Below are 25997 nucleotides of genomic sequence, written 5' to 3' on the forward strand. Positions count from 1 at the left end.
AATTTCAAGTGGGGAGAACTTATAACCTAGAACCGGATTTTCCAAACTTTCATGGTATAAGAGTACGATTGCGTTTCACATTTCAAAATATCGCGAGTGCTCAATGGTTTTCATAATGAGAAAATACCTGGAGCTGTTTTTTCTATGGTCATCATTACTAGGTAGGTAATTTATTCCTAATTATCTATGCACATGTAATTACTGGATTTCAGTTGCTGTAAATGCGGCTTGTTCATCGAACCAAGAGTGTATCCTAATTAACAACTGTCCACATTTGTATAATTTACTACTGCAGGACAAGTTATCGGAGCAAGATGTCCAAATTTTGCAAAAGTCTCAGTGTGGTTACGACAAAAAAGCAAATAAACCGACCGTTTGTTGCCAAAGAAAACCAGACGCAGTACCCGCAGGTAAGTTATTATCATCCTTGACAGATCTTAACGCATACCTACTTCTTCAGGGATAACTTCTTTTTTGATAAAAACGCAAAATGTACGTACACATATGATTTAGGTAAGGTTAGTGTGTAAATACTTGTTGGTCAGTGTAGACAATTAAAAATTCACTTTTTTATGAGGATTTGTGTAGCCTTGACTCACTACAATCACGCATCGTAGAGGCCTGGTGCGTGTCTTGCTGCAATACCTTTCGTTGAATTCTCATTACATCACATCAACCAATTTCCTACGTTAGGAATCAAATATGTACTTTTGTGTTTTGTTGCTCATTCACTTGCTACCGATTTGCTTCTTGAAAATTGTTGAAGAAACTACTTAATAAGTGTACTTAACACCATAATATTATCGTTATACTAATTAGTTAAAAACGTTACCCTATACCTGCAGAAAACCCACTTTTCTGTCCCAAATGGGCGATTCTTTCCATTTATAAGTGGCTGATGTACTTGAACTTTTCAAAAAATAAAATACAGAGAAACCAGTTTTCGCATCGCATGTAAATTGATTTGTACAAATGTACATCTCCCTAGGTAAAAACAATTTTCTGAAGCGCGTATTTGCAGTCAATATTTCAGTCGATTCCCCAATAATATTTAATTTGCAATTAGCATGGAATTATTGTACTTACTTGAAAAATGAATTTTTGAAACAGTTCTTCCACTGTTTAGAATGAAAACGACACGCAGTGCAATTTGCTCAGGATTCCAACACGCACATGAGTAGAAAATTGTTATTGTCAATTCTGTGCCGTTAAAATTTAAATCCAAGGTATCTATGTATCTTGAATCCTTTTGAAAAATTAGAATACCGTATTACTGGTGATTTGTGCGTCTCTCCGCCCTACGTTCCCCCATTGCCACATTAATACAGCAAAAATAATTTCCAAAAATTACTGTCTTTCCTGTACCACTTTTTTCTATGCCATAAACAGCATTGTAAAGCAGTAATAAAAAGAATCATGCTAATTGTGCTCGTTTTGTACTGAATTTTGCTACACCTTCCACGCTTTAAACCTCAAAATTAACCTCAATAGTTAATTAGTTTACTAGCCTGAGCTAGCGGACTACTGCGATCAGTGTTTTTTGGACATTTTAGCAAATGTCGACATTTAAGATCATTTTAAGCAACTTTCAAAGATTAAAATTTTTTCTGTCTGTATGTATGTACGTACGTTTGAAATTTTCCAAGATAACGGCTCGACGGATTTTGTTCAAATTTTGGATATGTATATTAGGCATAGGAAAAACGAAATGTAACGGGACGAATTTTTGCAAAACAAATTTGGAACCCTGCAATGGCATCGAACTTTTTTTTCAAATAGCAATCCAATATTTTTATTAAATTATTCGAAAGATTTTAAGTTTTTGTGTACACCTTAAAATTATGCTAGGTTTTATTACAAAAAAAAACGAAGAGAAAAGTGTGAAAAGTTAAGTAACTCAACTTTTTCGGCGTAATTTTGATTTCGTTATAATTTTGGTAGCGTACATTAGGCATAAAGAATGTAAGATTATAAAAAAAGGTTTTTTAATATCTGGTTTGAGGTGTTCTATCAAGAATTTTGCCCCTGATTTTTTAATCATTAGAACGATGACCTCAAATCGCTATCAAAGTTCACAACTGATTTGCGCGTTTTTGTGTATCGATTCCTACGTTGTGGGCCAAAGTTACAGACTGTTTAATTTACATTAGCATTAATTAATATTAATATAAAAAGATAAGGGAATTTTTAATTAACACCTGAACGCTAAAACTTGAAGTCATCTATCACTAACGAATAGAAACTCGTAAATTATTTTCGTTGGTAGATATGTTTTATGTTGTACCTACGTTATACAGGGTGATTCCTATAGTACCTGCCACCGTTTGGGAGCGTGTAGGTGGTGCGTAGGGGAGTATTTTGATATAGGACACTTGGGGTCGGAAATCTAAAATAAGGGTGCCAGAGCCAAATTTACCTTCTGGAATTTCGCGCCTGTATGTAGGCAACCCAACCGACCGACGTTTCGCGCGGAGCGATGCAGAGCGAGTTAGCGCGAGGAAGCGACATGGGAGGGAAGGAGGGAAAACGACAGTCAAAAGCAATAACGTTTACAAGTGTTCAACGTGGCCCCCGTTGTTCTCAATGCACTTCCTACATCTAGCCAACCACTCCCCTCGAACTCGCGTGAAGACTCCTATGTCCTGGCGAACAGCCTCTCCGGCCATGACCACGCGCGCAATTAAGTCCTCTTCGGATTCGACGGGAGTCTCGTAGACGTGCGCTTCCATCACACCCCACAAGTAAAAATCTAATGGGGTGATGTCGGGCGAGCGGGCAGGCCACTCCACCGCACCTCCACGGTCGATCCATCTGTCCGGATAGGTTTGGTCCAAGTGTTCCCTCACCTGCCGCCCGTAGTGAGCAGGGCACCCATCGTGCTGGAACCAGTGGTCCCAGTACAAGTTCACTGGAACATTCATTAAAAGTTCTGGTAGCACCTCGCGCAGGAAAATCAGGTAATTATGGGCATTTAGACGCGGAGGGAGGATGTAAGGCCCCAGTAGGTTGTCCCCCAGGATGCCAGCCCAAACGTTTAAAGAAAAAAACACCGCCGGCCGGTTGGGTTGCCTACCTACAGGCGCGAAATTCCAGAAGGTAAATTTGGCTCTGGCACCCTTATTTTAGATTTCCGACCCCAACTGTCCTATATCAAAATACTCCCCTACGCACCACCTACACGCTCCCAAACGGTGGCAGGTACTATAGGAATCACCCTGATGTATATAATATACCTAAGTTTAACGAGGATTTACAGACTAAACTCATATGTGGTTCCTGTAGCAGTTGGCTGCTATTTTCCCTTCTATTCTAAATACTCGATTCTATTCACTGAGGAGCCCGACTGAGCAACACACCAAAGGCCCATGGTGCCTACCTCCTTTTTTTCGCAACCAGGTTCAGAGCGCGTTCCTCTCAATAAAGGATATAACCCTGTTTAGCCGAAGTTGCTTCACCCTTCCGGTTTCAGATAGCTATTCCGCAGTTCGCTGGCCCCTAAATCAAGCTTATCCTATTAAACTCACCTAATCTATCTAGAGTTCGCCTGCATTCAAGCGGCGTAGCCGATCGGAACCTGTCTGCTGACAGCGCCGCCGGCTCACTGCATACGCATATATGCTTATTACTGTAACTTCTACGGAGGTTCTCCTAGGCCCAGGTCATGATGGCACCTTTCTGTTAGGCACCCGTCTGTAAACCACATGAGCCCCTCTGGTTTGAGGAACGGGCCATCCGAGTTCAGCCATTGCTCCCTTTTCGGGAGAACTTTACAACTCTTTGGTCTTAGTAAGACAGCCCGGATCACGTCCCTTTTGGCGTGGAGGGGATCGAATCTGATGGTTTTCTCCCAAATGCTCTCGTACCCAAGGCTGCCTCGATCCTTCCATTCGTCCCAATCGTTTAACCGTATGGAAACCTTCCAAGCCTCTGCCTCCACAGCTAAGTGTAAAAGCTCTACTCCCAGAAGTGCCTTCATGGCCAAAGGTGGCGTGGATTTTTATGACTTCAGTTACTCCCAGACAGGCGAGTCTCTGAACCTTTCCTAGCTGCCTCCTGTAGCACATACATGTGCGCTCAACAGTAGTATAGTTCTTATCACAACAGTATAAAGTAAATTTGGAAGCTTCCCAGTTATGACCAACGCTCCGCCTGTCACTGTATATAAGCTCCGTTCGCGTTCAGAGTGCGATGGAGCCCGTTTAGTTCTGCAGAAGAGCCCGGAATACCCCGTCCGGCCCTGCACTATTAAATGGGCTGAACGCGTTAACCGCCCGTCTAAGAGATCCCTCAGTAACCACCCGTGCAGCTACTTTTCAGTCGATCGGTCTTACACTGGCCCGGGTAGCTCCTTCTGGTGGGTCCGAAGCTACGTAGTCCCCAGAGCCTGGAAAGTGTGTTTCCAGGAGACATGTGAGACCCTTCCTCGCGATCTTCCGCATGGAAACCTCAGTGTCTCGACTTTTGCCCCTGGTCTTTTAAAAAGATCTTACGAAGTTTTTGAACTTCGGGAAGACCCTCCATATTACTACCGAAATTCGTCAATGATCCTGGTTTAGATCTTCCAACATGATCCTTGTACCTACGCTGAGTAATCTTAAGATCTTCCCAGGTCGCAGACAGCTTAGTTCGCATGGCCCTATTAAGGAACCGGCGAACCTCCTTAGGGACCTTTTCAAGGTCTGAGTTCCATCAAGGTGTTCTCTTCTTTGTTCAAAAGGTCCACAGTTTACACCTGTCCTCATGTGCCGCTGTTATGGCGTCGCTTACCTGTCACCAATCCTACTTTCCGACTAAGCAAACGTGGCCCCAGTCAGTGGATCGGGGATTCCGACACCTACAGGGCCCGCAGTGGTATACCAGATTTAGTTGGAAAAAAATGTGCCTGTTGTCCGAACGTGATGGTTCATCAGTCACTCTCCAATTCGTTATCATGTGAGGTATTGAAAAAGAGTCCCACGTCAGATCAATAACCTCTAACGCCTACGCGTTGTGACGAATGTAGGGGTTGCTCCCTGATTCAAAATAATTTCAATTAGTTGTTTGCAAGTGCCCTTCGCGTTCGTGTCCGTGTTTAAGTTTAAATACCCTATGCAAGATGCAGAATCAGATGAATGTAAATGTGCATAACTGAGTATGGATATCTGAAAAATTGGTTGTAATAATGAAGGCGATTACGGAGGACAGTAAAGAATGTAACTTCCTTTTATGGAAATGCAATAAAATTGAATGGTAGAGAGATCCAAAACATTTTTTTTTGTAAATAACTCAAAACTTGCAGTAGACTATTTAGGTTTTTTTAAAACAAAGATTTTTTTTCGAAGTCTGTTCCGCAGTTCGAAGACCGAGGTAGTACAAGGGGCCCGAGTTGGAGGCCTAGGTACGCGGCTACCCTCCTAATCGTAATCCAGAATCCAGAATGCGTCCACCCATTTGCTGAATAATCCATGGCCACTAATACTTTTTGCCGCTATCAGTTTCCGGAAAATGTCCGGCTATATCAAATTCTTAAAAAAGGGCTTCCTACGTTATACTGTCTTATAGGGGCTGTTGTTCGGCTATGTGGACCCTAGTCTCCTCTAGTGAGGAATATTTAAATCACAAGCACGGTGTGTAAGCATACTTATGTTGACGTTTGCAAATACGTTTGAATAAAGCAAGAAAAAATAAAACTAAATCTAAATCTAAATCTTACTGCGTGTGCAAGTTGTGTATTTGCGACCCCTTTCTTCAACGCCATTTTTATAATTCGCCCAATGACACTTTTGCCTTAATTATTCCAGCGCCTTCTTTGCTCCAAGGTGACCACTACTAACTCTCGTGCAGCTGTTTCAAGACTTCTGGAGCTCTACTCCCCGGAATCAACAACTGTGACCTCTGTTGTTGTCCATCGTTACTCTCCAGTGCGCGCTTTGGAACATCGTTCTCAATCACCAACGAATGCCATTGCGCCCAGTGCGCCTTCACATGTTCAGAGGCCAACACAGCTGGCTGCGAAGAATCGTCCACCAACGTCGTTCTACACATCCGTGCCATCTCTACTTCTGCCCTACTAGAATGCGTACAATATCGCGGGCAAGGTCTTCTTGACAATGCATCAGCATTCCGATACTTTGTACCTTGGTGAAGTCGTATTCTTGTATTCCTTTGATCCTTCATGCTCTGGCCTTTTGGATTTTTGAAATTTAGTAATCATCTTGACTCTGTACCAACTGACCTTAACGTAAAGTTCCGTACATGTATTTTGCAGAAGTGCTCGATGGATTTGACAGCCGCCAGTCCTCTGGTCGTATAACACAATAATTTCGTTCCGGTTTAGAGAGCACCTTACTAAAGTATCCAACAACTTTCTCCTCTCCATCTTTTTTTAGGAACAAAACATCTCCAATTGTTACGTTACTGGCGTCGGTATCCAAAATGAATCCGATCTAAGATAACACAGTATCAACTCCAGAAAGTAGGGCACTTTTTTGGGGAAAATTTTTAGATTGACTGACCAAATCCTTTGTAAGGCCTTTCGCAGTTTCTCCATGTGGTATTCGAAGGTAATTTCCGCCACAATGATGTCATCCAGGTAGACTAAACAAGTCTTCCACCATAACCATTTTAGTACATTTTCCATAATACGTTCAAACGTCGCGGGTGCGGTACAGAATCCAAACGGCATTACTGTAAAATGCCATCCTGATCCGATCATAAATACCCTCTTCTTCCGATGGCTCAATAACACTTTCAGATTCGATGTTAAATATGTTTTAACTTCATATTGGATATTGGAAGAAAGTTGAAGTTTATCCAGACACAATAACCCGCTCAATCACGTTTGAAATTCTTGACCAATCTTAAGTCTTTCGGATTACAGTATCGTCGAATTTCGTATGCATGTGAATTCATCTTCAGGAGGGCTTGAGAAATGTTTGTGACTGACTTAGAGCTCAAGCTGCGTCTTAAGCCGTAGATAGAGGTTCAGTCGGTCTGGTGCAACAAATATCTTAGTAAGTTTTTTACGGGTGCAATTCCCTTCAATTGTTAGGCCAACAATATTAGGCGGTTTAACATACTCGTAAAAGCATGTCTCTGTCGTGAACTGTAAGTTTGTTTTATTTTCTCAGATACCAGTCTTTTACCAGGCACCGATGTATGCGGACAAGATCCAAGCAAAAGAATTGTTGGAGGACAGTTAACTGAACTTCGTCAATTTCCATGGCTAGTGCTTTTGGAGTATGACAAACGTAGGTGAACAAACTTTTCTTATACATTTCCTACATCGATCGCACTCTTTCAGCAACCGGGCGCGGATTCCATTGTGGAGGGTCTCTAATAAATAAAAACTATGTACTTACTGCTGCACATTGCATTGTAAACATTCCAAGATCATGGCGATTGTAAGTTGAACTTGTACAGATCTTGACTAATACGGTTTTTAGAGTAAGTGTGCGCCTTGGTGAGCACCAATTAGACGCTGATCCAGACTGCGAGGACGGCGACAGACCAGGTTTTGAGGATTGTGCAGATTCGCCCATAGATATACCAGTAAGTGAAGTAACACTTCATCAGCAATATGCTAGACGTGAAATAGCAAAACCGAATGACATAGCCTTAGTTCGGCTAAGTACTCCCGTTACGTACTCCAGTAAGTATAACGTTAATTAAACCGATTCCGTAATACACTTTTTTTAGAGTCAATTTCTCCAATTTGCCTGCCAACGAAACCAGAATTTTTAAATAATCGCTTCAATGGGGCAGTTATGACGGTTGCTGGTTGGGGAAGAACCGAAAACAGTACACAAAGTAACACAAAGCTAAAGCTAGACGTTAGTATCTGAGAGAAAAATAAAAAAATAGTTAAAGCGAGCACTTTCAGGTACCAATTACTCAAGATGCCGAATGCCGGCAAATTTATGAAAGAAACGGCGCCACTCTCACTGACAAGCAAATTTGCGCCGGCGGTCGAAAGGGGCAAGATTCTTGTTCTGGGGATAGCGGCGGACCCCTCATGTATCTTGAAAGACAACCTGATTATATTTGGTATCTTTTTGGTATTGTGTCTTTTGGTCCAACTAGATGTGGAACGGCAGCCTTCCCAGGAATCTACACGTTTGTGCCAAAGTATCTATCCTGGATTGTAGAAAATATGAAATCGTAACATATACATCTTTTTAATTTGTTTAATCATATAATTTAAAATATAACAAGCCATTAAATAAACAGCGAACCAATCCAATTTTATGAGCTTATAGGTAGCATAATCACATTAAAATGGTTTCAAATTGTTTCGTACGGTCTCATGACGCGTTTTACAAGTTAATAAAGAAGAATGCTAATTATTGCCATATAATTAATAATTGGAAATATACGTAAATTACTCTGAATACCTACTGTAATACTTATAATACAGGCCATTTGTGTTCAAACGGGCATCTAGCGGGAAAGTTGTGGGGTAGTTGTGATTTCTTTGATTCTATATGTTTTTTGGGGTGCTGAATCCGAATCTGAGGTTTGCCAACAAAATTTCTTGACGCAACATTGAAAAAAACACAAAAGAAGTTGAAAAAGATATTTTTTTGGCAGTTTTGTGCTTACAACTTGAAAACTATCAACTATTCGAAAATAACCTTCCTATTCAAAATGAAAGTACATAAAATTTCCTACAGACCCCACTATTTAGTTTTTTTCCTCGATGAACCGTTCGGGCTCGAGCGCCAGTTGAAAATTGGGGTATTTCAGCTGTATCCGCAAATACTCATCTTTTATTATTATTTTATTATTATTCTGTGCAAATATAAATCCGTACTTTTCATTGTCTACCGGTCTCCTGAAAAGATTTTATAACTGTTCCGTCTGGTATAAAACTCTCCCACTCCTTCGCAGATGAGCCAAGGCCCATTACGTCACCGTGTACCTGCGTTTGCAGTCTGGAGACCCTCCTCCCATTCACATACATAAACACCCTCACAAAGTTACACAGATGGACGGACGGACAGTCCAAAATCATGAACTCGCTTTTTGTCGGTGGTTAACATGTAAACAGAAAAGAAATAAATCGGGTTCAGTTGTTAGCAGAAAAATTTAAGCTGGGGTAATTGCGTTACCCCACTCCGAGGAGTACGTGATTCTTCAGAACACCGGAGCAAGAGGGATAATGCCGTTGAATAGGAAATCAATATACCCCTTTTGCCATTTGAATTTTTTGAATTAATAATGACCACAGCGCCAATTTCCCAAATTCAACAATAATTATCCAAACATGCTAAGGTAGGGTTTTGTGATTTCTTTATCTGGTTCGGAAGAGAGTGGGAATAGTTTTAGATGGCACAGTATAAGTATTATATATTATAAATGATATAATAATATGATATAGTGTTGTTCGTTAGAAATTAACTTTTCATACAATTCTGGACTACAATAAACACCTTGAATGTTATAAAAATGAGAAAAAAACACCCTTACATATATGAAATTCAAATAAGAGCCGGTAAATGCAAGGAATTCACTTATTGACAACGCTTAATATTAATTTAGGGTTTTAGTGCGAAAAAACTATGTTCTGTGGAGATAGCCGAAATACGCCAATTTTCAACTGGCGCTTGAGCCCGAACGGTTTATCGAGGAAAAAACTAAATAGTGGGGTCTGTAGGAAATTTTATGTACTTTAATTTTGAATAGGAAGGTTATTTTCGAAAAGTTGATAGTTTTCAAGTTGTAAGCACAACACTGCCAAAAAATATCTTTTTCAACTTCTTTTGTATTTTTTTCAATGTTGCGTCATGAAATTTTGTTTGCAAACCTCAGATTCGGATTCAGCACCCCAAAAAACATATAGAATCAAAGAAATCAAAACTACCCCACAACTTTCCTGGTAAAAATACAATTTAACTGGATTATTATTGAAGTAAGTACTTATTTGAGCCTCTACGTGCAATAAAGAGGGAATGGAGGTGATTAGGGCGTCAGAATAAAAAATAAAATAAAATAAAAAATTAAGTAGGTACACAAAATACAAAAATACATAAAATAATAATGTTGAAATCGTCCTTCTAGAAGTGAATCTTGTCCGTGAACAAGTCCGTGCAATAATAGTTGTGTGTGCAGTAGAGATATGTATCGCTATTTATAAAAAATTGTATTTTTTACGAAATAGAAAAATTATATTGCTAAATCCTGGTTGATTCAGCCACTTACTTTGTTAAGACAAACTAAAAAAATTCAAAATTTAGTTGTATGAAATGTTCTATGCGGGCCCAACTGGAGGAATTTCTTTTCCCTGTGTTCGCAGTAGCTATGGCGCTGTGCGATACCGTGAAGAAAATGAAGACCAGTATTCAAACGAATGAAAGAATTTAAGAAACGTGAAGGATCAGAAAAAATCAATGCATTGAGGTATTCGAAAGGTTCCAAAAATATAAATAATTTAAAGAATCTTTGAAACATATAAAGAATCCGAAAAATCGAAAAACTTGAAATGATAGAATTTAAGGAATCTGAAATCTGAAAAAACAAAGAATCCAAGCAACATCATGAGGTGCATGAGAGATGGCCCTTTAGTGATCTCTCTCTGCTAATGTACGTATGTTCCTCCAGATCTGAAAAACGGTTGGGGATTTTTAAAATCGGTTTTGTGAACTCGCTTTATTATACAATGCATTAAATAGGCCCGCTCGGTAAAATTAACGAGGTTTCAGGTACATTTCTTTGTCTACCTATTGTAATTGTACCAGTATATATATTTTTTACATAGTGATGAAATTATCGGACTTTTTTTAACGAAAAATCATATGGAAAGTGGTACATTTTGTCACGATTTTTACTATGCGTTTCCATAGCATCCATTTTTGAGTGACAGTAAAATGTCAATAAAATTATTCAATTGTGGGTTATTATGGATCACTATGCAAAAAAAATTCGTGTACAACACGTGTTGAAAGTGTCTTTTTTCCATGAATTTGCTTGATTAACTCGGGCTTCGCCCTCATTAATCAAACTACAAATTCATGAAAAAAAGTATCACTTTCAAAACTAGTTTTACAAATAACTATTATAGGTTTATATATATATCACTTCCAAGAAACACTCTAACTTTCGTATAATTATGAACCGATTTCGACCAAACTTTAAGAGTTGGTGTAACTCATAAATATCTCGGTCAAGTTCTTGGATCAGCCAATGCTGCCACATTGGAACAAAATGACCGAAAGAAATCTACCTACACCTGATCGGTCGAGCCGAAAGGGATTTTTTTGGGCTCTTTTCTTCTTTTTTTCGAAGTGTGGTGACGGTCATGAACGAAACGGTTTTAGATTTGAACCTAAAAACCAGATGGATTCTAAAAAAAACGGTGGCATCCGGAGAATGATAAAGATCTCAAGGTACCCACTGATGGATGGAATAAAAGAATCTGAATAAACGGAAAAATGGGAAAACCGAAGATCACAAGACCAGTGCCGTTAGCTACGTAATTACGGACAAGGGACCTCCTACTCGCACGAGTGTGGAGGAATTAAATATAGGTAGAGATTTTAATAATTTGACTTTAGTGCATTGTTTCTGTTGTTATTGTGCGTCATAAATAATAAATTCAGCCAAACAAGTTAACTTTTTAACCTCCACTTCCAGGGCCTACGCAAATCTCCGGTAACTTAATATTTTTGCGAATGGGGCCTTTATAAAATGAGATAGTGAGGGGAATGGAAGGTTTATTTGTTTATTACCATACTGTAACTTGCGATGCGAATCTGGAAAAACAACATTCATTTTCTAGATTGTTTACGGTAGAGCTACGTGCTCAACGTAGCGTACGCTACGTCATTGTCTACCTCCGCGTCCGTGCATAAGGTTGTGCTTTCTTTATTGTCCTCTTTCTGCTTGCGTCATACATTACCTGTACACTTTAATAACACATAAAGAAAAACCTATATTTGAATGAGAGCTAAACATTAAATCAATAAGATTAGATTTTTATAAGTAAAACCACGTTAGCCATACCTACGCAAAAATGTAAATCCGTTAGTTCTCTCTTTCTATGTGATATTCTCAGAAGAAATTAAGGAACAGGAGGTAAGTTATTCTGCGACTTTTGAAGATGTAGGTCTTTAACCTTCACACACATTGCGAATTTGTTTTTGAATTTCTTCAGGATGTTAAGTGCGTTCTTCGAATTACTTCAATTCTTCGGCTTGGTTCTCTGGATGCTTCGGATTTAAGTCCTTCAAATTATTAAATTTTTTCGCAATTTTCTTTGGACCCCTCTGGCATTCTTTAGGTTCATCAGATTCTTCGATTCCCCCAAGGAATTGATGTGATTTTATTATAGATAAGTACATGGCATAGTAGAAGCTTAAATGAATTGCGTACTTAAAAGGAGATTAACGAACCTTACGAAAAAGCGGACATGCACAATTATAGGGGCCGCAATGACTAAAGTGAATCGGAGTTCACGCTCCTTCTGTCTAAGGAGCCGAATATTTAAATTTCTGTAGATGTATGTTCTGTCCATAAATTAATAGTAACTTTGAAAAAACTGATTTCTGAAGAATGGCCTTATGTCACAATTTGTATCGGGTATGCATGCAGTTCAAGATCAGTTCTTGAAAACTGAAAAGGCACAGTACATTTTTAATGTTGGTACACATATGTTGTTGAATCGGCGGACCAAAAAGTTACATTCCAAAAACTGCCCAAACCACCGAAAAAGGGGTTCTTTTATCATTCTTGTTAAAAAGACCATATTTATATACGGGTTTTAAAAAATTTACTGTATTAGTAAATATTATTTAAACCTCAGGCAACCATGCAGAATTATAATTGCGCATGCGCAACCTAACTTTTGCATTAGCCCAATCTCCATTTTTTTTAGTTTAGTTTAGTTTTTTAGTTATTTCATTGAAATTTTGTACGCAGGTACCTCAAATACAAGTAAAACTAATGTCGAATCAAATAAATTGTTTTACGCAAAAAATTTGTTTTACAAACTGTGCTGATCAGGTGGGACAGAATCAACCCCTTAAGGTGCGTTGTAAAAATGATGTATGCGTGAAGATCTCGAGGATCATTTGTACCGGATTTTTATAAATACTTTTCCCCTTCTTTCTGCTTTCTTTTATATTTCGCATCGTTTTATATTTAGTGTTGTCATATTTTTTTACGTAGGGAACTTACGTGGCGAAAATACGTCTCCAAAGTGTAATGGCGCAATTGGGTAAAGCTTTAATATTTTATTATTGTTAATAATAGTAGTATTACAATCCGAATATTAAACATTAAAAAAAATCTATTGTTTACGACAGTGAACTTGTACTGCTCACCTACACAGGGTCGCATTGCGAAGACTCTAGTTTTCCTTTAAACGGAATGTGTTGCAATGCTCTTCTGGTTTCCAAATAAGCCCAGGTTGGGATTTCCCTGGATAACGACCCTTAAAAGGAATCTTCCGAGCGATTCAAACAGCTCTTTAGTCTTCCGGCAACCACGAAAGACTGTGACAATCGTGTTTGAGTCACATCTATCGACTTAAGACACAAACCCAAAAGGATCGCCGCACGACTAGGTAACGCGGAAGTCTGCAGGCTTGTAACCCTACAAGAATTGTCGTTAGGGCAAGTAAGAAGAGCTACTGATTCAAAACTAAATAAAAATTAACAGGTCTGGGGAGAAGAATAACAATTGAAGGAAACCAAAAGGTATCTGGTGAATGGGGAACAAACAAGATAAAAAGTAATTTTGGTTTCCGATTGACGGAGATACTAAATTTGGTTTGGAATACATAGGAGTGCGGTTCTAGATTAATAGATGGGTATGAGTTCTGCTCGGTTAGGTGACCTCTGGTAAAGGTATCGGAAAAATAGAAAATCATGCTTTTATGGGGACAAGAGAAGCACAAACACTACAAAAAGATTTACTTTCAAAAGGGGGAGACGACAGTAAGTGACATCTAACGGAGAAATTTTACAACACCACGGTACCAATTTCGAATTTTCACATGCCTGTCCTGCTGATTTTCCTAGAGCAGCACGCAGCGTTGCCCCAGAATTTTGGTTGACATAATTCGCCATGTTGTTGCGGTCGGATAATCTTGTAGAAATTAACTTTCTGAGAATTTTTCGGGTAAAGCCGGAGTCGTTGTCGAGACTTGCGAATTTCAGTGATAAACCCCGTGCTGTTTTTGTCTTTTTTTCAATTTACTGCTTGGCAAGTCGGTATTTTTAGCGCATTTTTTAAGAATTTTAATTAATTTAATTAATTTTATCTTTCATGGTATTCCAATTAAAGGTGTCAACAAAAGGAACGGTTTTCTACAAACTACGGCCCTACTTGTTGACTGGGCTTTTGGGGGGGGGGGGGGGTTGAACTGGTTTTATCCTTCATGGTACTCTAATGAAAGGTCTCCTCCTCGACTCCTTATCGTGATCGGATATTAATAATTCCTTATATCTCAAGAACAGTTTGTCGAAGGATGGTAAATGAAATATAGTTCGCCATGTCGAACAAGACTAAAAAATCCGAGTGTGTTTAGGTAAGGAGGAAGCTGGAATAAGAACATTTTGAATGAACATGCTTAGTGGACCTAAAAATCGTACATTGTAAGACTCCCAATTGAGTGAATGACATTTAGCCATAGATTAACGCGCAATTTTACCCATACGATTAACGTACGGGAAAGCTAAATTACCGGTTAAATCGGATAAATGAACTTAAGATAAAATCACACTTGTCGATATAGTTCAAAGATCTGCGGAAAAACCGCATACGATTTTGCCCAGTAAAATCCCGCGTACTAGGAAAAGGAAAGTGATGAATTATCTGCATTAACAGTATATTTTTACTTATGTAGTGGAAATCGTTTATCTCTAAGTGATAATGACGAAATCCCACTTCTAGCTAAAGAATACCCATTTTTCAAAGCTTGTGTTAAATTACTGGTATCGGTGAGTGGCGCTTGCTTCCCAGCGGCTCTTCAGAATTACCCATTGACAAAAAAGCTGAAGAAGGTTGCGTCGTTTTTAACTTGTGAGATTACTGAATAAGTTGTAGTACCTCACAAGGTCACGATACTTTTTATTTTCGTCCAGTGTCTTTAACATATGTGCGAATGGATTTTACGCGTAGATATGACGTCCAGTTGAACGCTCGTGTTGGGTACCAGTAATTCATTGCACTGTGCGATTTTTTTAATAATAAAGGAAAACAAAAAATTTATTTTCCTTTTGGTAGTGGGAAGAGGTCGGCAAGTTTATTCAATAAATGACGTTCTACAAAAGCAGGTTGCTAATCAGGTACTAAACTAAAAGACGTGGTGGTTCCAGTTATTTTTCGTGCGCGCTTTGGTGTACATACAATATGACAAAATCACAAATATCCTGTGGGAATTTTTTTAATTATTTTACCATTATTGTTTTATTAGGTAAGTACCACAATTTATATCGCGTGACCTTTAGCATACCTCCACTTAATGATTTCGTTTCGTTTTGATTTAAGTTGTAATTAACGTACCATTATGACGTAACTAATATCAAACTGTTCATTAGGTAAAATACACGGTGGATCCGCACAATGTACGACACCAAATGAAAAACGAGGAAATTGCATTCCCATAAGAGAATGTCCTGCGCTGTTAGGTATTTTGGAAAAAGGTGTGATCAATCCTGACGAGATTCAGCTACTCCAACAATCTCAGTGCGGATATATCAGGAACCAACCGAAAGTCTGTTGTGAAGTTGAAACTAGTAAGTAGATGCCTACCTACAGCGTTTTAAAACTAAACATAACAATTAATTTTGAAGAATTACAAATTGAGCAAGATCTAATCCCGTATGACTGGTTTACCGATATTTTAAGTTTTCGTACCTATCTCAAATTATTGAAGCCAAACGTTCCAGTTCAAGTCAAATTCACTTGACATCAGCCATGACTTTATTTAGATGTTTTAATAACCTTGTAATCAATAATCTGTTTTATGTTCGTTGAAGAAGCTGAATTTGAATAAGTGGGTTATATACGATATAATACACAATCGTATGGACCTGCATAGTTAAAACTCTTGTCATTTATTTCAGTTTTGCGTTAATTAATTGATTATTTAGCTAATGTTTGGCATGGAAATGCATTGTAATTATCAATTTGATGAATGGCAACCACCAAGTCAAGAGTGGTCAAATCTATTTTGAGTAAAGGCCAACTGCTTATTCATGTCTCATATCAGTAAATTTATTCCATATTCCTTGAATTCGTTTAACCTTACGTGAAACGGGTGGTATTGTAGAAGTTTCGCAGTGTTTTAACCATATTTTTATTTTTCGGTAACAGTACCGTACCGATATAGCCCGAGTCCCGTTTCTCCATAGAAACCTTCAATTTGAATGTCTGTCAAGGAAAAAAATAACCGAGTTAAAGTAGAAATTCTGCTGATAAACATATCAAAAATGCATCTCCGAAAATGACCGCTAATACTGTTGAAAAGATACTTTAGCTAAACCAATCGAGGAAAAAAATTCAATTTGTAGTGAAATTATGTTGGAGCCTATGTTCTACAATTTTTTGCAACGCCGTCAGCTGATGCGCACGCTGCCTCGACCTGAGTGCGCGCTACTGAATAAATTTCAATGAACGTCCTTTCCTCTATTTCTGTCTCCTCCTCCTCTGTTTCAGGCCTGCTTATGCTTATATCTGATTCTTCCTCCACCTCCAGTACTCGTCTGCTTTCTTTCTTTATTTGGTATTTGGCCCTGCTCCACTCTTCCCATCTTTCTATGGGAATTCTCGAGACCTCCACCCTTTGGTCTATAGTGGTGTTCCATGTGAAGCAGAGTCTGCCTACTTTCCATTCCGAAGCACGTAGATTCTTGGCCATCTGCAGTATATGATCTTCCTCCTGTTTATATGCGCCCAGTATCTCAGCTGCCTATCTTCAGTCGCCTAGTGATCGTCTTTCCTCCTAGTAATTCCCTTATCTGTTGTCTTGTGAGGTTGCTGTTTTCAAGCAGTATCCGTATTGCCTTCCGTTCCGCCCTCCTCATTGTTAGCGCTGGAGTGTTCACTCCTTACAAGATTATCGGAGCTATGACCGTTCTCTCGTATGAAGTTTCGTATTCCATGTGTGACTCGAATGCGTTGATTATTCTATCTTTCACTGTGTTGTGCCTGCTGGATGTGCTGCTTATGTACGCTACCAGATATTCAATCTTGTGCTTCATGGTTATCTCCCTCGCGGCTATTGTGATCTTTCCTCCTTCCTTGTATTGGGTGTTGCTTCCTGGGTCTCTTATTATCTTGTAGCCCTTTTCGATGTTTATTCACAGGCCTGCCATCTCCAGATATACCTCGCTGGTTTGGACGAAGTCCTCGAGATCTTTTTTCTTGTCCGCGATTACGAGTAGGTCGTCCGCGTAGGCCAATAGTGTCGGTAGTTGTAACTGGCCATCTGTACTGAAGTTCCTCCTTGTTTGGTCTATGGCGTTGTCCAGTGCTATCGCGAAAAGTCTTGGTGAGAGCGCACATCCGTGTTTGATTCCTCTGATTTTTATTTGGTGCTCGGTCTTCTTCCCAAACCATTGTTACACTAGTATACTCCCTTAGGCACGCGTTTATAATTCTATTAGTTAATAATTTGGGCAGTCCCAGTAGCGTCAGAGAGGTGACTATTGCTTCATGCTTCACTTGGTCGAAGGCCTTCGCTAGGTCTATCGCTAGGAGCCATATTTTGGTTCCTGCTCTCCAGTATTCGTCTATAATCTATGCATTTTATGAAGCCTGCTTGGTATGCTGGTGTCTTGGATGTGTGGCCCTCTAGGCATTGTAGTAGGTAGGTTGCGTATATCTTGTATCCCGCACTGTATAGCGAGATTCTCCTGTAGTCGTCTGTTCCTTGTGGTGATCTGATTTTTGGGATGGGGATCTGCACTGTTTGTTGATATTCCTTGGGGACCAAGTTCCTAGTCCATACCTCTTGAATTAATACGTGTAGGTCCTTTATTAGACATTCTGAAGCGTATTATAGTAATTCGGCCTGGACCCTATCCTGCCCTAGCATTTTCCCCTTTTTCAGTTTTCCTACCATCTCCATCATTTCTTCCAGCGTGGAGGGTGGTGGTAGTGATCAGTAATCGTTCTCCTCCAATAAATGGACCTGTGCTTCTTGTTTCTCCTTCAGAAGCTTCTCCCATGCTGTCATTGGTAGGTACATATTTTTTGGTTCCTCCTTGTTTCCTCCTTCTGTTTTTTTCATGTGCTTATACATTTGCGTATTCCTCTCCATTGGTCTAAGCTTGGCGATGTTCTCTGCAAATTCAGCGAATTCCTTAATCTCATCTTGTTCAAAGGCTCTGTTTTTCTCCTTCCTGGCCTCCCTTAGCTCTTTTTTTGCTTCGCGTTTGTGCGGGTTTTGCCCAAACGTCTTCAGTGCTCTTCTGTGGTTGTCCATGGCTTGCTTTCTGTTCGGAGACATGAGAGATTTTTGGTTCCCCCTTGTTTTCTCCTTCTGTTTTTTTATGTGCAGATATATTTGCGCATTCCTCTCCATTGGGCTAACCTTGGCGATGTTCTCTTCAAACTCGGCGAATTCCTTAATCTCATGTTGTTCAAAGGCTCTGTTTTTCTCCTCCCTGGCCTCCCTTAGCTCTTTTTTTCTTCGGGCTTGTGCGGGTTTTGCCCAAACCTCTTCAGTGCTCTTCTGTGGTTGTCCATGACTTTCTTTCTGTTCAAAGACATGGGAGGCATTATAAATTAACAAATAATTCAATAATTTTTTATCTATGGACTAATTTTCATCGTTACTTTGCTATTTCAATGAAATTAATCGCAATATAACTACATAGATACCTACTCATTTAAATTTATTCCGTAGCGCGCATTCAAATCAAGGCGCCGCGCCGTCGGCGTGCGCATCCCAAGCGAGTAAATCAGCTGACGCTTTGGCGTTTTTGATAAATTTACATTAGCCATAATTTTCGGAGATGCATATTTTGAAATATCACCAGAATTTTCTAATTCAATTATTTTTTCATCGAACTGTATTAATAGACTCTCAATCAATTCGTGTTGCATCTCATAACCAATGATGATCATTCGTTTTTGCGAGATAGTGGGGTAAAACCCACCAGTAGGGTAACATCAACTAATTATAATAACACATATGCGCTGCTATAATGATGATATGGAAGTAATAAAACAAATATAATCAATGGCATGAGCACAATTTATTATTATACAATACTACTTGAATATCTAAATAACACTTAGCACCTGAAGCACTTGAACACATCACCACAATTTTGACCAAATCCATCGCACACAAATCATATTTCATTTTCTTGCCTTTTCTGTTTTTATATTTTTACATGTTTGTTTTTTCATTTTCAGTTGTTTTCTTCACTTATGTGACACTTTTATACTTTCTTACACATCAAGATATTTTTTCAGTGGGATGGATGTTATCATTTGGGAATGTCGTTTCTTTCTATCACTGATTCTAAGTATGGAGCTCGTAATTCTCAAAGTTCTTTGAATATATTATAATACGTTTATTGTATGTATTGTAAGTTGCCTCAGATTCATAAACTCATTCATTCTGACTTTCGGTGGAACCTGATGGGACAATATTATGATGACCCTGTAAGGGATGCAAGGCACGCCCTTTGCACATAGTTCCGAATTGCTGGTCCTTGGTAATCAATATAACGGGCGATCAAAAATGAGTTGCTGTCGAGTTGCCTTTGGAAGTTCAATTCCAAAGGTAACTCGTAAGCAACTCATTTTTGATCGCATAGTACCATTATCTTATAAAACAATGTAAAAAGTAATTCTAGAAGAAAAACAAAATCATTCAATAAAAGGTTTCATTATGGAGCATTAAAATAAAGATACGGCAATTCAGTTTCCTTCACTGATAATTCCAATAAAACGTAACGTGGAATAAGTTTATTTTTTCTTTTACAGTTTAAATCAAAACTGCATTGTGATGATGTTTACATTTTTTACAAACTATTTTAAAAGGTCAATTTGTCATCAGAGTTTTAAAATTGTAAATTTGAAGATGGAAATGTTCGTGCAATATTAGCATTTAAAAACGGTTTTTGTAATTAGTCACACATTAAAATCTTTATACAGGGTGGTGACTTGCGTAACGCATCATAGGGATTTAAATGTAAAATTCATAACATGCGATTATTGGCTCCCCAAATTATTTTAGAGCAAAAATGTATTAAGGTTTTTTGTAGAAAAAATTTGTTTACGCCAATCAACCGTATTAGTTTTCAAGTTTTTGCATAATAGAGACGGAAAATTGGAAAAATAAAACCCGCACCTTTTTCAATAATCTGCAATGCCATGGAATTTTCTAAAACAAAAAGATATCCAGTTATTATCCAGCAGATCGAAATGGATTTTATGATCGACTTGGTTACTGCCTTGTAGTTAATGGTGACTTATTCGAACATTTATGATAAATTATCATATTAGGAAACCGTTTTTAGTAATTTGGTCTTTCTTTATGTTGAATTCGCTGTTCTAAATATAACACTTTTTGATAGAATTTGATTTGTTTTATAGCAGACATTCCATGGCATGACGGATATTGGCGCAGTTTTTGTATTATAACATTCCAGGCATCACAGATTATTGAAATAGATGGGGGTTTTATTTTTCCAATTTTCTGTCTATTATGCAAAAAATTGAAAACTAATACGGTTGATTGGCGTAAAAAATTTGTTTCTACAAAAAACCTTAATACTTTTTTGCTCTAAAATAATTTGGGGAGCCAATAACGGCATGTTATGAGTTTTACATTGAAATCCCTATGATGCGATACGCAAGTCACCACCCTGTATATAAAATTCTACTGTGCGTGTGTTTGTGACTGAACTCCTCCTGAACGCCTAGACGGATTTTGTTGAAATTTTTTATGTCTCTGTGTGTCCCCGCAGGGTTTAGATTAACAATTGGCACCGATCGGAGTAAAGGATTTTTAAACTTATTTTTTCGTTGATTTCGTACCTACTATTTCGCCTAATGATGGATACATGCGTCAAGTCACTTGTGTCATACCGTGATGATGGGTTTCCGTTATCATTTATCCGTCAATATCGGGCGTCCAAAGTCACGGGGGAACTTCTAGTAAATGAATAAAATTTGACGGACATCTGTAATGTGAGAATGCCGCACATTATTGTGATTTGTGCATTGTTTGAAAGGAAACTCACTCTTACGCAACACCGGTTTTGGTACGCTAAGGTACATTGAATTCTAAACAAAGTCCATATATTAATCGTTCGATGTGACCATGAGGAAGGTACATGAATAGTTTGGGGATTTACTTGGAATCTCTCTGGTAGCTGTCAATTTTCGGAACAGAATTTTGGAAAACGGCAGCGGTACAATGGGAAACTGCAATCTCTCAAGCATATTCCGTCACTGTTTAAATTGTCTTCTTAGTTTCACCACAGACAACATATACTATGTCTGTGGTTTCACCAATGAGTAATTAAATAGGTTTCACTCCAATCAATATGCGCATTATTTACTTTTACCATCAGTATCTGCAGTTAAATATTAAGGATGAAATGCGCTTGCACAAATACGCAGATTTTTGCTAGCTCAGTGCCAAGATCTTAAACCTACGGAGGGATGGGTCTGTTGCATACAAGACCATTGTCAGTAACAGCACATATTAATTTCAGTTAGTTTGTTATTGGAGAATTAATCTTGAACTTTCATCAGTTTGTTTAGATATCTCCGTCCTTCAACTCCGAGTGTCGCCACATCTTTAATGTGTGGAAACCAGTAATGACGCATCACGTTTCTTATGGTAAACTGTGCGTTCTTGGTTCTCCTTATACGAAATATTTCTTTTCCCGAGAACGGTAAGCAGTTACTGGGAAACGTGCGCTAGCGGTACACATACCGTAATCTATTTATAGATATTGTACATATATCGCGAAATTCTTTAATGTTGTTTTGATATTACCTATTAGTTAGTTACCCAGACGACAGACAACATTGAAAATTGAAAAAATCGTTTGGCAATTACCCAAAAATTATGCTGAAAAACAGGGAAATAACAAGAACACTTTTTATGAGACATCTACTACAATATAACAACGCATAAACAATTAGATTCAATTACCAAATTTTCAAGGCATGCCCATTACTTTTGCTATTGTTGAAGTTCGGCGTTATTGAACTTTTAAATACTGATTTCTAAAAAACACGTGACCTCTATTATTGTTAAGGTTAATGTCAATTAAATTTACATTAAACTAAAGGGATTTATTCCCACAATCGAACAAGAGTTCGTTTCAGTTTAGCCAAGTTTAGAAAAGTATAACACGACAAATTCGGATTAGTCTTAGCCCTACGCCCCTACATGAAATTATAGGGCGTTTGATGATTAAAGCCACTTTGCACAATTGTATATTGGACCAGGCAGGGGAGGGTGAGCCATCCCTAAAGGTGCATTTTTTGAGTTTTTGGCATTTTACAGGAAAACTACACTCTTTATCATAAAGGGTGTGGTTAGCTTTTTTGTAGACCATAAAATTCTCTATCGATATCGGATATTAGGTTTTGTTCTATCGCCACTCCAAATATTAAAACAAACCCTCAAAAATGATTAGCATTTGACTAAAAACGCCTTTGAGGATTATTGGATTTCATATACTCAAAAAGATGTTCAGCCCTTCCTTCCTCTCTACATCAGAGTCTTTAATTACACCTATTCATAAACCGCTTTGTTATGACTTATGAAATAGATGTCCATTGTCCCAAACTGAAATTTTATGAAGGCGTGGGGGTGAGAAACTCTAAAAACTCAAAAAGTACACCTTTAGGGGTAGCCCACTCTCCCCTGCCAAAGGGGGGCGGATTGTTTCCCTTCTAAAAATGTTTGCTTTGGTCCAATATACAGTTGTGCAAAGTGGCTTGCTTTAATCATGCAACACCCTATAATCGCATTTTTCGACTTGCGGGCATTATTTATTATTAGATTATGGTGGGTGACTTGAAGTTAACTTTAGCTTAACATTAGTTACGAAATAGGCAATTCGTAAACGAATATGCTTGTTCGTATAAGTCATGGTTTTTTAATTATTATACATTAACTATCGCATTAGTCATTACTGTATGTCCTGCTAATAAATTCAGAATGACGGATTTGCGAATGCACCGGTGATTTCCCAGCTGTTCGCAAAGGATTCCCTTATTTACTAAAATTTGTGTGGAATTAATGCTAATCATTGTAATTTAATAACTCTAATAAGTTATATAATGAAGTACCTAAACTAAACTCAAGGTTAATACCTATGCATTCTGTTTAAATTAACTGTGCTTGCTCCTTTTTATATTATGGAACGTTTAGTAATGAGCATGACAATGTCTGCATCTACAGACCTTCAATATTTATGATAAATTTTATTCGGCTGTGCATTTTTAAAGGTACTGTAGTCCGTCTCTCACCTTGACTACACTACAGGGAACATAGGGCAACGCAATCCTTATGAGAGTTTTTAACGCGGTGATGACGAGTTTATTCAAAAGAATTTTCAAAGGTAACCCGACAGCTACTCATTTTTGATCGCATAATATAATAAAAACACATGTAGGTACTAGATAATTAATATTAAAAGAGTCATTAAGATTGATTCCGGTTTATAGTAAAGTTTTTAAGGGAAAAAAACAAGAATTACATTATAAATGAGTGCTCATGAATGTGGCAAGGTTTTGCTTAAACCAATTCCAACCATTGTTATTAATATCTAATTCTAAAGATAAGTTATATCTTGAAACTTTGACATATGCCTGGCGTCGCCGCTTCTCCCAGGGCCTTACAAGTTCTGAATTTTCTTTCAGATGGTCTGCTATCACTGTCACATTCAACACTTATGTTGTAGGTCAACCAGTAAATCCAGACGTACAGACAAGTGAACTTCTACCTGCCCCTGGGGTATGTGGAAAAATATTGGCACCAAGAATAGTCGGTGGTAAAGTTGCACGCTTAGACGAATTTCAATGGATGGCACTCATCGAATATTCAAAGCGTAATTAAGATTTCTGTTAGGGCTTGTTCATACAACGAATTTTTAAAGTCGCATTAATCGTCGTTGCATGAACCACCTTTTAATATTTTTAATTTAAATTTTGTGATTTTTAGCGACAGGCAGAGGTTTCCACTGCGGTGGTGCGTTAATTAGCGATCGTTACGTTCTAACAGCAGCCCATTGTATTAAGAACATTCCGAGAGGATGGAGATTGTAAGTTAAAGTACCGGTCAGTAACTTTTACACGAAATCGTCATTTTCATGCCTACTTTATGTCAGGTAATTTTAGTTTCGATGAGTGTGGCAGTAATGTAAATTATTTTATTTGTTACTCAGTTGTAAACGTTGATTAACAAGACAAAACGCAAACGGGTAAACGTCATGTTTAAACGCTACTGACTTGTAAAACTGACAGCAGACATGTAAAACTAACAGCAGACATGTAAAACTGACAGCAGACATGTAAAAATTTTACAAGTTAGTAATCGAGTCATTTCATTGGCCAGAATTAATGCGAAGTCTCTGTTACATGGATAACATGATATTTTAGACATTTCTTCAAGATTAATTTAAGAACTAATTATTTACGTTTACTATTGTTTACAAATGAGTAACAAATAAAATATTGTACATTATACGCCAGGTAATAGTTTTTACTGGCTCTAGGAGATGACAAGCTCGCCTAACGGCTCGCTATTCAACTTCTCCTATCGCCAGTAAAAACTCACTTACCTGGCTAATAATGTAAAATACTATTACTACTTTCCTTGCGCTCTGTCACTTTACCTGCCTCAGCGGTCACTTTTCCGGCCGAATTTGTCACATTGCTTGTCTAATTACAGAATATGACCTGCTTCTAATGACTTCTGGCATCACAGACAGATTGACATTAATCAATAGTTCTATATGAAAATTAAAATTTTATTTGAAAAAAAGACGATTTTGGGTAAAATTTAATACAAAACCCGTCAGTAATATCACACTAGTTGACTCGGGAGTTAATGTACTCGGTCCCAAAAAGGCCCCGTACTATTTCCTCGCCTGACTTTTATGTAAATAACTGTTATACGCATTTTACAGGGTAAGTGTTCGTTTAGGCGAACACAATTTACAAAGTGACATAGACTGTGAAGAGTACTGCGCGGATCCTCCACAAAATGTCGCAGTTGAGGAGTCAATTCCTCATGAGCTCTACGATCCTAAAAGTATACACCGGTATAATGATGTGGCTGTACTTCGACTTCAGCGACCGGTAGCATTTACAGGTGAAACTGTTCATTTTACTATATAACCCTTATACATTTGCGTTGTTATAGACTACATATTTCCCATTTGCTTGCCATCTACTCAGAATACAGCCTACGCAGGGCTCACCATGACAGTTGCTGGATGGGGTCGTACTGAAAACAGATCTCAAAGTGTTTCAAAGATGAAATTAGATGTCAGTATCAGGAATTCCTACTTGAATTCATTTTACAAGGCTATCATTTCAGGTTCCAGTAAGACCACAACAAGAATGCATATCAACGTACCAAAAGGCGAAGGTGGAGCTCAGAGAAGGGCAAATATGTGCCGGCGGAGTTAAAGGAAAGGATTCGTGTACCGGTGACAGTGGCGGTCCGCTTATGTATGTAAATCAAACGGAGTTTGATCAAATTTACTTTATTACTGGCATTGTATCATTTGGACCATCTAACTGTGGATTACAAGATTGGCCCGGTGTTTATACGAAGGTTGTTGACTATATCCCATGGATTATTAATAAACTAAAACCGTAGTCGTTTGTATAGTTAGCTTAAGGTTTAGTCATATAATTTAGTGTAATTATTAAGGTTTTACATTATTAACATCAAAGTTTTTTATGAATGTTGCTTATTTTAATTTCATTTTAAAAGAAGAATACCGCAATACACCATGTTAAACCGTTTACGAACAACAGTGAAACAAATATTATTTTAATGCAGGACGCAGGTTCTAAGA

The 25997-nt window shown here is 38.2% G+C and overlaps 2 protein-coding genes across 2 annotated transcripts; both read left to right on the top strand.

Annotated features, from left to right (window-relative positions):
* LOC116166556 (CLIP domain-containing serine protease 14D-like) lies at positions 1–8221 on the top strand. The gene is made up of 7 exons (XM_031481552.1): positions 1–161; positions 213–410; positions 7110–7229; positions 7283–7382; positions 7425–7630; positions 7678–7811; positions 7862–8221. Exons 1-7 carry the CDS (start codon positions 104–106, stop codon positions 8141–8143), a joined length of 1098 nt encoding a protein of 365 aa, XP_031337412.1. The 5' UTR covers positions 1–103; the 3' UTR covers positions 8144–8221.
* Positions 8222–14880: 6659 nt separating this feature from the next.
* Positions 14881–25883, top strand: LOC116166552 (serine protease easter-like). Its single transcript, XM_031481546.1, has 7 exons — positions 14881–15394; positions 15519–15716; positions 23871–24017; positions 24131–24230; positions 25098–25282; positions 25334–25458; positions 25511–25883. Exons 1-7 carry the CDS (start codon positions 15331–15333, stop codon positions 25793–25795), a joined length of 1104 nt encoding a protein of 367 aa, XP_031337406.1. The 5' UTR covers positions 14881–15330; the 3' UTR covers positions 25796–25883.
* Positions 25884–25997: the final 114 nt, after the last annotated feature.

Source organism: Photinus pyralis, unplaced genomic scaffold (genome assembly GCF_008802855.1).
Source record: "Photinus pyralis isolate 1611_PpyrPB1 unplaced genomic scaffold, Ppyr1.3 Ppyr1.4_LG3b, whole genome shotgun sequence".
NCBI classification, from domain to species: domain Eukaryota; kingdom Metazoa; phylum Arthropoda; class Insecta; order Coleoptera; family Lampyridae; genus Photinus; species Photinus pyralis.

Coding starts and splice junctions, on each gene's coding strand:
- LOC116166556 (XM_031481552.1), top strand. CDS start 104: ATGGTTTTCATAATGAGAAAATACCTGGAGCTGTTTTTTCTATGGTCA. Junction 7,230..7,282: donor GCTTTTGGAGTATGACAAAC/GTAGGTGAACAA, acceptor GCACTCTTTCAG/CAACCGGGCGCGGATTCCAT. Junction 7,631..7,677: donor TACTCCCGTTACGTACTCCA/GTAAGTATAACG, acceptor CACTTTTTTTAG/AGTCAATTTCTCCAATTTGC.
- LOC116166552 (XM_031481546.1), top strand. CDS start 15,331: ATGACAAAATCACAAATATCCTGTGGGAATTTTTTTAATTATTTTACC. Junction 15,717..23,870: donor CTGTTGTGAAGTTGAAACTA/GTAAGTAGATGC, acceptor CTTATGTTGTAG/GTCAACCAGTAAATCCAGAC. Junction 25,283..25,333: donor GCGACCGGTAGCATTTACAG/GTGAAACTGTTC, acceptor GCGTTGTTATAG/ACTACATATTTCCCATTTGC.